We start from the raw sequence: 15,332 nt of genomic DNA on the forward strand, positions 1-15,332 counted from the left end.
AATGTAATGTCAGTAAATAAGTAAATACATATAGGTAATTACAAACAATATTTTATTATTTATTTATTAATTGATATTGTTGTAATTATTTTGTAATATCTAACTACATTTTGATGTCAGAAAACATTGTCATTATTGAATAATAGGGTACGATGTAGTACCTAGAGTAGTTAAATACACATTGAATAATTCTATAGATAGTTTCTATTCGTTGTGTGCATAGCCATGGTAGGGACAATAAAATCGATGCCAGCGCTTCCAGTGAAAAATTTTGGCGATAAAGAAGGTTATTATGACTAATTTGTAATTCTTTACATGTTAATGTTATAGTAAATGTCAAATTAAAATTATTGAAAAACACCAATTAATTAAACTTAATGCATTAAAAATTGTGAAAATAAGAAATCAAATTGCACAAATATTATTTTTCAAATGTAACTTTCCATAATTATTTATTTAAATTTGTGAGACAATAATATTAAATTTTCAATGTAAGTCATAAATGCAATCCATACAATTATATATGCATTCATACAATTCTATAATTAAAGTATTGTATCGATACCATGGAAACGCCTGCAATAAAACTCACGCACGTTGCGAAGACAGATATTGTCGTTTTTTGCAATAGATAAGAATGTAGGTAGACTGAAGATAGTGATTCCATATGTTTCCTAATTTGAGTATGATACGAAGAAAGATGGGTTAAAGCTCAAAAAGAGAGCACACTGTATAATTCTCAATAAAATTTGCCGTTAAACATGTGTTTATGTGCCGTGCCGATTCTTCCCTTTGATATAATTAAATAGTCAAACGATAAATCGTAAATAAAATAAATTAATTGATTAATTACACAATTAACAATAACAAAAATAATTATTCACAATAATATTTATTTATTTCTAAGAACTAGTAAATAAAACTTGTTATATTAATAATTGTTTGTAGATGAAATCATTTTAATTTAAATAATTAAACTGGATAAATAAACAATTAACTTTTGAAGACCGCCACCGCGCTTCCGATACACAAATGTCTTTTTTTTATCTATGCGTAATTGTTAATCCCGCATTTTGATGAATTTATTAATGAAAATTATGCTTCCCTCAAGTATGATTACAATAGAACTAGGAGCAACAAACCAAAATACTTTTTATGGAAATTTCTATCATATTTGCCAATTTTCAGTTCCAAAATACACAAATAATTATATTCATAGCAGAAAATAATTCAGTATGCACTGGGTGTTTAAATAAATAATGCTATTAGTTGTTTCTAGTATTTTTTTTATGTTAAATTTTTTTATTGTGCATATTTATAGAGATTAACCGTCATTACAAAACATTAAACATAATACTATTCATTTTATAAGGACGTCCAGCTCGACATGTTTGTAGAACACAGTGCTACAAAAATCATTTCCTTTTTATTTTATTTTTATTATTTAGCTTCATACATATGTTAGTATATAACAGAAACTAGGAACACGATTTTGACCCCGTTCAAAACTCGAAATTTTGTGTTCTTATCAAGGACCGATGGCAATACAATAATTTAATAAGTTTATTTGATTATCCTGATAAAGTTTTTGAGGATTAACAATTTCCATACCTGAATTTTTTTTCATTTACTTGCGCTCCCACCATATTTATAATTAATTTTTGATAAAAAAAATACCAGTCTTAAAAAACTAAAAAACACAAAATAAACTATAGTTTAGAAAAAACTAAAAAACACGCTTTTATAACTAGCTGAACTAAAAGGTAGAAGTTTGCTTCTCTGTACTAGCATAAATGTAGAAATCATTAATATAAAATAACGGCTTCGTTTTAATGCCTTAGCAAAGCCTTGAACAAGGACGGAAGTACCAAGGCTTGACACATAAATGCTACCCCAACTTTCGTCAAGAAATGAAAAAAGTAGGCCGTGAATTATCCGTCTCTGCCAAGGCTTGAGTAAGTATTAGGTAACTAGATCTCAATTTATAAGCCTTGGCCAAAGGCTGGGAAACAAAGGCATGACGAATAATGCTGACACAGCATCGATATCGATTCCTTCGGCAGCATGGGCAGATCCTATTTTGAAGTTGACCCGTTTTGAACGCAGCTTTCAACTATTTTGAAAGCTGCGTTCAAAATAGTTATGAGAGCTCACAGTCTAAATGTTTACAAGAGAATTTTCCAAAAATAAGAGCATCCTTTTTAACCACCGAACCAAAAAAAGGAGTGTTATATGTTTGACCGCTGCGTGTGAGTGTGTCTGCCTGTCAGTCTGTGGCATGGCAAATCTTAATTTAATGGAGAGTATTCTAAAATATGTTTCAAGTGCGAGTTTAGGATTGCGTACCCGAAAAATTTATCGGTGGTTTATAAAATTTTGAAAAGTTCACTTGTCATAGGATGCTTACTTCTGCACACTTTTACTCAGTAATGATATGCAGTGGTAGGTAGTTGTCGTATGTTACTTATATGACTAGTTAGTTCTACATAATACTAAAAGTCTACTACTGACTGAGCTGAACTGAGTGAAGTGACTTAGTAAAGTATGTATATGTATGTTATATTATTATAAAATAAAATAAAATAACACACTAGCTACTTGGGTGTCCATGTCAGCTTAACTCTTAACTATCTTATTTACATACTAATTATAAGCTATCACTTTATAAATTAAACAAATGTAAACAAATATAGATCAAATATGAATGATAATGTAATATTACTTTTTTTTTGTATATTATATTTAACTATAATATTATATTATATTTTTATTAATAGCTAGCCATTACCCGCCTGCTTTGCTGGACAGAAATTTATAGGGTGTTAGTGAAAAATTATTTTTTGTTATAAATTTATAATTTTTTTTGTACATTCAGGATGCTCTTCCTTAAGTTGACAACATCCAAAAAACTTCTTTATAATAAAGTTTACTAAAAATGTTATTCTTTATAAAAATCTCTGATTTCGAAAATATTACCATTCAGCTATTCACTTTTCACATCGAATGTCCAGGGTGCACAGATTGAGAAGGTGAGATAGAAGTGTTATAGTCGTTTAGAAATATAGACCATTTAGAACAGATAATAATTGAAACGATTCAAGAAATCACAACCGAGAAATGTAGGAGTGTATTTAAAAATTTTTGTAAAAGAACAATTGCATATACAGAACACAAAGTTGGATACGTTAAGGCAAAAACGAACTGAAGATACAATCAAAGAAGAATTCGATCACACGATTAGGGCAGAATGTACTTGGTGCCAATATTTCAGTAGGTGTCAGGAAAGGGAAAAGTGTGAAATAAGCTGTTTGGTTACGTTTTTTTGTTACGCTTTCACTCAAAAACTACTAAATGAATTTGAACGAAACTTGACAATAATATAGCTCATACATCAAAATAAAACATGAGCTATAATTTATAAATATATAATTAAAAAAAATTTGAATGCAATGAGCTGCTTGAAAAAGAAAACGTCAATATAAGAACTCTTCTAAGAATCAATCTCTCTCGTCAATAAGAAACTAAGAGGGTTTTCTGAATTTAATACATTTCACTTGTTGAAAACGATTCACAAACAATTTTTGTAATATTTATTATTCCATGGAATTTTGTAATTTTTTTTTTTTTTAATAAAAGTGTTTGTTTTAAATTTTAAACGGAAATGGAACTAACAAAAAAACAATTTTTTTTTATACTTAAATATTTTAATTGTTTATCAAATTGATAGTAAAGAATTTAAAATAATCATATAACGAAGATATTATAAGCAATAATCCAAAATTACGTTCCCTTAAACATCTGCTTTTTAAATGTTTACAAGGAGAAAGAGAATTTTATTTCTTTTTATAAAATAATAAAAAAAATTCAAAAAAATTTCAAAATATTTTTTTTAATCAATTTCATAATACAATGTTGCTCTTTTGTTTTAACCTGAATTTTAATTATTTGGACAGAAATAAATTATAGCCATTAATTTTTATTACATAAATGTTTATTAATGTACGCATTAATTTTTTTTTATTAATAGACACTATTGTTTCAAAAAATTTCCTTTTATTTAATAAGTGATATAACAATTTATTTTATAAAAATACCAATCAATATAGATAACTTTTTACGTTTAAGAATGTAAGTGCAGCGCTGTATTTAGAGCACGAGGGTCGTGTAGGCATAACGTCCCCAAGGCGAAAAATTTTCAGGAAAAATTGTTCTTCAAGTTATCGAATGATGAATAATTGTTGCACTTTCACGTGTATTGCACTTCGATCAAACTTTACACTGAGTTACCGAACGTGGAAATAGCATATCGAATATTTACCACATTAGCTGTAACAAATTAACCATGAACTTTCGTTTTCATGTTTGAAAAGAGTTAAAAATTATTAAATAGCTTACTTCAAATGCCACCAGCTAAAGATGCTATTGTCAGCAGATCAGAAATATAGCTTCTCCGCCAAGAATGCCCTTGAGATTGATTCAATAATTTTACACGTGAATTCCTTCAGATTTCTGCATTTGTAAATAATGTGTAGGGAAGGTTCATCGTCCTCCATACAGAACCTACAAGTAGAATCATTTGAGATCTCCATATTATGAAGGTGGTAATTGAATCCACTCCACAATGTCCTGAGAAGCACCGTCAAATGATCCAGCTGTGGACAGTAGAGAGAATACGTTTTGCAAAACTATTTTTGAAAAATTGCTTCCGTGGTCTTTCATCTTTCGGATGACATTTATAAGGGGCGTGATATAAAATGAACTAATACGAACGCTGAAATATTTTAATAGACTGAGTTTTTTTGGGAAAATTAATAGAATTGAGTAAAACATTTTTCTGATAATTCTACCAACGTTTTTTATTTTGCATACGTTCGCATTTTACCCAATAATAAAAATTTTTGCAAAGCTCATAATTCACTCAAAAATCATGACAATTGAATTTCGGTTGGCCCAATTTAACTTGCTAAAATTTTTCACAATACTATTTTGACTGTAAAATGTTCAAAAATAAATACTTACCTACCTTACGATTTTATTAATTACTTCCCTGTCGAGACATTTCATTACATACTTTGATAAGTAACAAAAACAAAAGTTTGAGATTCAGAGAGAGAAATTGTCGAAAATAATCCATTCAGTTATATTTCATAAAAACTGAACTAAAAATTAAACAAAAGGCATTGTTTTGAAAAAGAAACACAAATTTATCATTAAATAAAAATTGATTTTATTTTAATTTTCTGTATAATTTTTTTATTCTTGATTAAACAAACACACCATTTTTCTATAATTTTTGAAAAAAATTTTTGTTGCCAGAAAACTTTTAATTATTAATGAATATAATAATTAATCAATTTGTGTATATATAATACATTTATAAAATAATAATATTAATAAGAATCTATATTTTGAATTTTTTTTTTAATAATTTTATTTTATTTTTTATTTAATTAATTATTTATAATAATAATAATAATATTTACTTAAAATTATCTACAAATATTCACAATATTCAATTTGGTTTATTTACTTTTTTTGCAATATTTAAATAACTATTTATTATTTATTTATATATAATATATTTATTTATTTATCTATATTTAATTGTTTTGTTTATTAATTATTATATTTACAAATATATAAATACTTATTATTATTAAATATTAATAAATTAATTTCATTTACAAATCAAATCAATAATATTTATTCTTGTTTATTTTAATAATGTGTGATTTATGTAACTAAAAAAAATATCTATTTCGTTATCAAAATTGATCCAATTTTCTTGTATAGGCTTTGAGCCATTGTATCCCTTCTTTTAAACTTTCTTTCAATATAAAATCATTAATTATATTGCTATGAATAGCCGGTAGACCTTCAGAGAAATTTTGCCTCATAATTTGGTATAAGAGCATCTTCACGAAAACGTTAATTTCTAGACAACTGAATTTTGATGTTGTTTTCTTATTGAAATTAGATAAGGAGAAAGTATGGCTAGCACCTGAGAGCGATTCCGTTAACCGTGTTTTGAGAATGCAACCTCTAAAAAAGCTGCAACAATTGCGAGCCAATTTTTCCGCTGGTATTATTCTGATAATTTAAAGAAACGTTTTCAAATGATTTTATTGTGGCTGTAATTTTAAAATGACTTTTCATAATTAAAGAATGTGATTTTAATTTAAGTTAGCCTTGAATTTTTTAAAGTTTGTACGAAATTATGAATCAATTTTGATAATAATATTTACAATAAAATTGTTAAGTTTGTATTTTTTTTTTTATAAGTGATAAATTATATATTCAGTCTTCAAAACATAACAAAATAAAATTTTTTAATCACACAAGCTAAGATATGATTTTTGTTTTTTAAATAAAAGAAATACCATGAAAAATCGGGACTACTTTAATCACTTGGTTAAAATAGTTAAAAAAAAGGTTTATTGAATCATTGGCTGCTAAAAATCGTCAGTAAAAATTGTACATTTGGACCCCAGGCATTACCATAGGGTACTCCTATTGGTGAATATCTGCTATTAAATGTTTTTAGAATTGTTTATTGTAAATCGTTTCAACTCTTTGGTTTCTTCTATTATCTTAATTATCAATACATTAAAAATTATTGAATTTATAAAATGACTTAAAGCAGTCCCGAATTTAAGATGGTATTTATATTTTGTTTTATTTACATTTTCTTTTAATTTTAAGAATTATTGAACAAATTAATAAAAAATTATTTATGGAAACAAACAATTGGTAACTTTGAAATGATAAAAAATTTAATATGTTATATAAATATATAAAATAACATTCAAAAATATTTCGGATTTTTTAAATTTTGTAAAATACACTTCATTATTAACCTTTGACTGAATCCGATGGTTATATTTGAAACGTACTAAAGATAATAGAGAGGCGTTAAAAGGCGTTTCAAATAAGTTTTACGTGAGGTAACTCCTCACGTCAATAGTACTTTTAAACAATCGAATTATATTTAAAATCAATTACAATATGATTTTAAATTGTACTTTTAATTGATATGTTTAGATTATAAGAAATAAATTTATTATATAAATATAGTTCAGATCCAGATACTATGAATTTACGTCATGTTATTTTATATATTATACTAATAACTATTTGTTCAATAATTTTTAAAAATGTTTATTAAAATGAAGGGTAGTTATAATTACTTTTTAATAGCCATAAAGCCAACGTACTACTTTAGGTTTATTTGCAACAAATCGAAAATTTGTGTTTTGATGTAAAGCTTAGGCAATTCAATATCACAGTGAGCCTTATTAAATTAATATTTGAACTTTTTTATGCCTGCAATTTCAAATCTGTGTTCCCTACTGGTTCTGTCAAGCTAGTTCAAAATCGAAAAAGGCTAGTTCAATGAAGTAGTTCTGAACAGAAGCAGTTCAGTGGTCCTGACCAGAACCAGTTAAGCCTTCACGAGAGTGTGTTTGATAAGGACCACTAAAGGTATTTACCCTACATAAATTTTCTACTTGCTCCAAATAATTCAAAAAATGTACCCTTACTTTATTGGGCTATCATTTAAATCATTCCTAAATTTTCAAATAAAAAAAAACTAGCCTTGACTATTTGATTGCTGTTGTAATTCTTCCTCTTCTCGCGTTAAAGGAACTGTCGAATGATTATATAAACCTTGTGCCATTAATTGCAGTGCTAATGGATTTTTATGACCCGAAGCCTTTTTAATCTTTGCACGTTTATTTTGAAACCATATTTTAATTTGTGCCTCATTTAAACCTAACTCAGCGCTTAGCTGTTGCCGACGACGTTCCGTTAAATAACGATTTTCAGCAAATTCATGTTTTAATCGTGCTAATTGTGCACCACTGAATGCTGTACGAGGACGTTTTTCATCTGCACTACTATTTCCACCACCATTTCCTACTCCATTACTACCGCTGGGCGATGATCCGCTCGATGGTTTTTTAGGACGACGTGATCTTGGACCTGTAACAATAAAAATAACATAAATACTTACTCCTACCCCATTAAAAAAATTGACAAAAACGCAAAAAAATTTTTGTTTTGGAATTTGATGAAACTCGGTAGATGGGTCCAAAAAGTATAAAAATCAGGTTATTTTAATGATTGGACGAGTATCATGAGAAAAATTTCATTTTCAAAAAAGTTAGAATTTCCCACCAAAAAATTAAAATCCATAAAATTGTAAACAAAAGGGAGGATAACTGAGGGTTATAACGTGATAGTCTTTGTTTTTATAGGGGAAACTGTCTAACAAAGTGGGCGGGTATCTGCTAGTATAATATAATTATTGTTCAATGAAAATAATTGACATGTTTGAACATTGTTTAAAATTTCAAGAAACAATATATAAATAGAAGACATAGAATAATGTCTGTCTGTCTTTCTATGTACTACCTACCTACATACAGTCTTTTTAAGAATACAAATATTGATTTAAATAAATGTTCAATAATCATTCAATAAATATAAATATATCTATTCTATGTGAAAACCACTAATAATTCATTTAAATAATTTTGTTATTAGACTGTAGTCGGACTACGTACGTTTAGTTATTACGTATATAAAACTATTAAACATCACTGTCATAATGGCTGACAGTTAATTTTGACATTTAACAAGTTAACTAAATGTCTTTTCATTATACTTATTATCAATGGCTATGTATATGGATGTATATGTAAATAATATAATAAGATACATTATATACATTGTTGATAATTGATGTTATATGTATCATGATGTAATGAAAACTTTACTGTATCTACAAAATGTAACAATTTGCAATAATATTATGTAACAAAAGGGCTTGAAAAAGAACGAACACCTTTATCAAGATGCACCAGAACAAGACTGACATGCTGGGAAATCAATATCAGTAGAAAATTTTGATCAAGTTAAGAAAGTTGCAGAGAATTCAATTTCTGATTATTATCTCTAAGCTCGCTAAACATCGTGTAAGTACTTCGCAGATTCAACCTGGTTTAAGTGCTTCTTCAAAGCTTTAATCTTCTCATCTACTTTGAAATTAAAATAATGTCCTCTGAAAGTTGTCCTCTGAAAGACTTGATCTAAGCCTAAAATCACCTCAGGAACATATCCAGGAATGTTTCGTCACTCTCAACAATAGTTCAAAACAGTTTTATGACACGGAACTGTAATATCAAAAAGCATGTGATTTAATTTGAAATGAAACCGAAAAGAAATCTTTTTTGTGCATTCTAAGACAAACTGACAAGGTGAGTGTTTCTACCGATGATCTATGAAAATAGAGCGGCATTACATGATATCAAAATCACATACACCAAGAAAAGCTCTAAAAAGGACAAGAAATCGGAGAACACCGACCAGCGATTTATTTTTCTCTAAAATGTCTGCGATAGTTTCAATAAGTATTAACTACGAGTATTGACTCAAGTAGTATTATAGAAAAATGTGATTAGAAAGCGATGAATAATTTTACGAAGAGAAACCTTAAGAATGCTAACAGGCTATCCACAAAATTATTATAACGGGTGTCCCAAAAGTATGGAAACTCCTGAAGATCTCGCAAAGTCAGCGGGAATAAACATGATAAATACCATACCAGGATTGTTCCTCTTGGCTTAGGGATTCCTACCAAATAAGATCTTTGACCTTGGAATGATCTTGAAGGTCGTTGTCAAAGTCATATTTGGACGTAAAATATTCGACTCTTTCTAAATAAAAATAGGGGTTCCCATTTGAAAAATCGATTTTTGATTCGCTGTGGCTTTAACGTTATGTTTAAGATCAAATCCTAGATCAACATTTTTCTCACTGACTCTGCGAGATCGCCAGGAAAATTCATACTTTTGGGACACCAGATTTAGAAATTACACTTTCTAAATCCGGACCATATCCTGCTATTCCCAATAAACAGCTTCCGAGATATGCTCGAGACGAAAATATATTTATTTCACGTTAGATTGAAATATGTTATCATTATTTTTGATCAGGGTAATCCTAATAATTCCGAGGCCCATAGGCAATGCGAACATCAGTTGACGTCGTGTGTTTTTTTTTAGCCAAGTGATTCTCTGTAAATCAACTTGGCACTATTCACCTTCAAATTTGTCCTTTTCTCTTTTTCTTTTTCTCCGGAGTCTTTAGCTAATGCAGGGACCCTAGGTAGTTACCTACTCCGCCCAAGGCTAGATCCACCACTGTTTTTGATCGCTATTCAAAACTATAGTTATATAATTATACGAAACTAAACAATCGGAATAATTCTTATTCCATTTTTGTGGCCGTAGTAGATCTATCAATACAATTGAAACATACTGTAGCGTAGCTTTGTTCTATTTTAAATACAATGAGTCAAGAAACACAAAATACAATTAAGAAAGACTTTTAAGTCGTTATTATCGGTCCGTCGAATAGTTATATGAAGGAACTGTCGAGGAAACATCAGAAATGATTTGTGTTGTTATTACTTCTTGGTAATATATACTTCTTACAAATATACATAAACCGCAACTTATGACGTTACAAAGTATATTTTACTAACAGTGCTGTACAAGAAACAACAACAATAGTTTTACAACAGTATACAACCTGAGTATTGTAGTATTGTTGTACAAACATTCGAAGATGTTTGTTACATCGTCATATTATCAGCTAGTAATTGATATCTTTTTTATTACATTGTTAAACGTTTTCAATTCAATTTTCTAGAATCAGTACTAAAATACAGTTATATCAAAGTATACTTATTATACACTCCCCTAAGGAGACCCAATAACACATCTGAAAAGCAGCTTTAGGCTCCAAAAAGCAGCAGCCTTCGGGTCGTCATTGGTCCAATCTTTCGAAAGTTTTTCAAAGCATTTTCTAGAAAATCTTTTTTTTTTAATTTTACATAAGGATTACTAGTAGAAGCTTTCTACAAATTTGCATCTGTCTATCTTGTATGTTTTTGGAGACAATAGGCAACAAATTTTTGCTCTAATTTCTCCTACTACGAGAATGATTCTTTTGAAAAATTTTTCAAACAAAAGTTGTTCATTTTTTTTAATAATCTCTAACGGTTTAACGTAAGCAAAACTAAAAATTTTAACTTTTCTGAAAACCATGTAAATTTTCAAGCATCATACCTGAAAAAATTTAGACATACGGAGCTGTGGGTTGGCTGCAATTGTTTCAAATTTAATATATGTACTTTCAAATTGATAGCAGCAACTAATGTCAAAAGCTCATAGTTTTTGAATTGTATAAAAAAAACTGAAAAAATAGCCGAAAATTTTGCAATTTTTCACCTATTAGGCAAGTAGCACAGACATAATTAGCTAAGTAGTTTCACCGTCCCCAAATGGGTTCAAATAACATCGAGAGAACATCAAGAGCTTTACATCGCGTTTTGTCATTTTAGTTGTTTTTTTTGTTTTAAGTAAGATTTTACTGGCATAAACATATTTAGCAAATATGTATTCTTTGCCTGTAAAATATTTTCAGAAACTTTTACCAAAGTACCATGTTCAATGATTATTATCATTATTACAAATCCTTCCCCTCTTTCTTGCACAATTGTTTATCTAAGTATTCTGCAACACATTTTCTTTCGTAATTTCACCCCCTTATATATATTTTCAAAGTTGTGTTCAATTTAACGCAATGAACTTTAAATAATTTACTAAAATGCAATATCGAAGGCGGAACATCACATTCTAACCGCACGTTTATATTTAATATTATCTATAACAGAACTTATAATGTTTTAACACTAGATCATTTCTTTTGTTGTGAAGTTAACTAATAATTTCTTCTCCAGTTAATAGTTAGAATGTTTTGGTTGTCGGATAGTCTATGAAATACACATTTTATGTAAGTATGAAGTTAAGTGACGAACGGTTCTTCTATTTTTCCCCCTTCTTTTACTAAAATTTTATTATGAATTGAGTGCGATGGTGTTGGTAGTGTGTGCGGTAGTTTATATATTTTTTCACCCTCAAAAAATGCTCATTATCATTTCTAAGAAAATTATACAAAGTCATTCTGTGTGTTCTCTTACCGAAAAAAAAAAACACTTATTTAGTTAGTTCTTACAAAAGTACAAGATGGACTTTCTATAGATTAAGTTAGCTCAAAAAATTAAATAAACAAAGCTGATCCCTGATTTACTATAAGCGCCCTCGTATAAAAGATCTAAAAGTACTACATTCTCATTTTCCCTAAAAATGACACGATATATGCTTTCTTGCTTTGTAATTTTCCTTTCAATTTTCAACATATACGAATATTTAATTACGGATGAAGTTTTAAAAAATATCACTGTGATTACTATATGCTTATTTGCGCTTCCACCATAATTTTTGAGATTGATGTATTTGAGACTGACTGTGAACCAATCAATTTGCTGATTTCTAATCATTTTGACCGTTGCAAACTGTCATTATTTTCTTAGAAATGTGCTGTCAATGAATTCTTATTAGTACAAACGGTAAGAAAAAACAATGAAACACGAAAATTGAAATGCTTGTTTTTCATAAGTTGAACACTCGATCCAAGATTAAAACTTAAAACTTTTTTTGTAGGTCATATTAAGCACCCTAAAAGCCATCGACATTTCTATTTATTTGTATATCATAAAATTTCCTTAGTTAAGAAATTTAAAGACGTCCTTCCTTCATTTCTTTAAGTGAGTCCCAGGAAATTTTATTTATTTCTAGTGTGTTCACAAATAAATGTTTTGGCATGACAATATATCAATTTGTGAGTTTATATTGCACAAGTAGTTTCAAAAATACTGAAGGAAAGAGGGACACCCTATCCAATTATTTACTAGCTCAGAAAATAATGAATAAAATATTTTTGGTGTGTTAAACAGAGTTTTTTAGTACATTTTGCGTGTCATGAACTTAATTATATTAACATTACTATATTTCGTGTTCTTTCTATTCTAGGTACAACAAGAAAAGTCGATTAAGTATCGCGACAAATGTCATTTCGTCTAAAATATTAATGAAAATTAACACAAACATTTTATTATAACTTAATGTTTATTCGATTTGTGTTAAATTTAAAGAAACGAAAATAAAATTATTGTTTTTGTTTATATAAATTAATCCCGAAAAAAAGTTCGAAATAAAAAGAAAATGTTTGCCATTTGGAAGTTATTAAAAGTTGGTTTGATAAAAAATAATAAAGTTTTATCTATGGCTCCTGTGTCAAGTTTGTGGAAATTGAGTTTTTCGATATTTTTATTTTGATGATTATTTTCTATCATATGTGTTAAAACAAAGTCTTTGATTACATAACAACACATATCGTAGAGACAATTGGCTCGAAGTTTCTAACGACCTTCGACTCTTACATTCTTCCTACCATTTGGTAAAATTTCTTTTTTGCTTTTTTGACAAACCTACTTTTCTCAATCTTCGAAATATCTCAAATTTAATTTGGTAAACATATTTCAGTAAATTTGAAGAACGTAAAAATTTTCACATTTTCCGTTTCCAGAATTCTATGTAGTTTTATGTTCATTAAACTTATTAAATTTAAAAAATAAATAATAATTATATCCTCACTAAGATCTGTGTCATCTTTTTCGGATGTTTTGGGTGTTCTTCTGCGGTACTTACTTCGTCCTGAAACAAAAAGAAAAGTAAAATTAGTTATCATATAAAATTTTTATCAACAAACTTAAATCTGTTACTATCATTAAACGATTTTCTCGAATTCACAGAGAGTATTATTTAAATCAAGTTTTAAAAGTTTAGAGGGTTCCAAATAAATTCAATAAACATTATGTAATGTACTAGAAATCATTTAAAAGTGAGGAAATAAAAAAACCACGCGTTATCTTTAAAAAACACAATGTCAGAAAAATTGAAACAAATTCTTGTTAAATTACCCAAGAAAATTGTATCAGAATATATATTGAGAAAAACAATATTAATACCAAACACCAATTCCTAAAAATGAAAAATCACTCTTTTTTTAATAAAAAAAAGTTAAAATAAATGCAAGGGTTCAAAATCCAATAAAATCAACAACCCCCTCACTGAAATAAATAAATTGACACCCTCCTATATATATCGGTACTAAATAATTGCGTCATTTGATACATTATCAACGTGTTTATTGTGTTAACCATATACATCACGGTACTTCCATAAAAATCATTAATGATAATCTTATCAGAAATAGAAGATCGAACTAGATTTTTTAAACACTAGCTGTAGAATATACAATATATGAACGTTTTAAATACCTAATTAAACAAAGAGAAAGATTTACACTAGTGACGTCATACGTGAGTATCACACCATAGATATTACATATAAAACTTTTTTTTGCTAAAAAGAGAGCGGCCACCTTTGAATGCAATCTTTGGTTGCTTAACTTCGTTTTTTTATCAATTTCAATTTCTCTTTCAAATTTTGTCATGGTATCAAGTCTAGTTTTACATTTTTTATGGGTAATATGGCGAATTCGACATCAAGATTTTCATCTAAGCTTCCTGTAACAGTATTAAACATGCGAACATAATAGTATAAACATGTTTGTAACATGATTGAAAGTTACACTTTTCGTATAAAAAGTGCATGTTTTTTCATTCTCAATGTACAAAATATCTTCAATTTTAGTTTAAAGTGGAAGCTTCGATTGTTGCCACCAGGAGCGTTTTGAAGCATAACTCCATAAGTCTTTTTGTATTGTGATTAGACTTCTGTCTTGTTGACTGATAGCACTTTGAGTACAGAAGACAGGTATACAATCGAAGTCTTATGGAAGTGAGTATTTAAAAGAAGTTTACCCTCAAGATATTTTTAAGATAAACTGTATGAGTGCTCTATGAAACATTTGAAATGAATTCTTTCTATTTAATCAAGTATCTAATTTTTTTTTTAAAACCACCCTTAAACTTCTCTCTAGTAAATTGTTTCTCTTATATTGATTATATTTATCCTACAAAGGGTATTTAAGGGTCACTCGTTTTAATTTAATAATAGTGTTAATTCGTCTATCTCAATATTCAAGTTTATTTTATTAAATTCTTTTAGTTTTTAGAAGAGGGGAGTATGGGAAACCGTTGTACCTTGAATTGCATTTACATATTTTACATCAAATCTTACAATTGAATTTTAAAGCAGTTGTCATACAAAAAAAGTCATACAAAATATAAAAACCCTTTTATCAAATCCAAATTTTATCCAATTTTGATAAACCAAGTATGTAATCCTATTAAATTTGGGCCGTACTTTTCAAATTTATGATCAAAATTAACCTAGCTTGATTAGGTTTCAAGAATGTGGAGGCCTGGTTCCGGAATTAAGCACATAAGGGGTAGC

The 15,332-nt window shown here is 28.2% G+C and overlaps 1 protein-coding gene across 1 annotated transcript in view; it reads right to left on the minus strand.

The window, feature by feature from the left end:
• Positions 1-7,187: 7,187 nt before the first annotated feature.
• Positions 7,188-15,332, minus strand: part of LOC123299701 (homeobox protein invected) — a 112,781-nt gene continuing 104,636 nt past the window's right edge. The window contains exons 3-4 of the mRNA XM_044882004.1: positions 13,620-13,625; positions 7,188-7,983 (exon numbers count right to left, since the gene is read on the minus strand). Of these exons, the coding sequence (XP_044737939.1) occupies positions 7,592-7,983; positions 13,620-13,625 (398 nt within the window). The 3' untranslated portion in view covers positions 7,188-7,591. The remainder of the gene's footprint in view (positions 7,984-13,619; positions 13,626-15,332) is intronic.

Source organism: Chrysoperla carnea, chromosome 5 (assembly GCF_905475395.1).
Source record: "Chrysoperla carnea chromosome 5, inChrCarn1.1, whole genome shotgun sequence".
NCBI lineage: Eukaryota > Metazoa > Arthropoda > Insecta > Neuroptera > Chrysopidae > Chrysoperla > Chrysoperla carnea.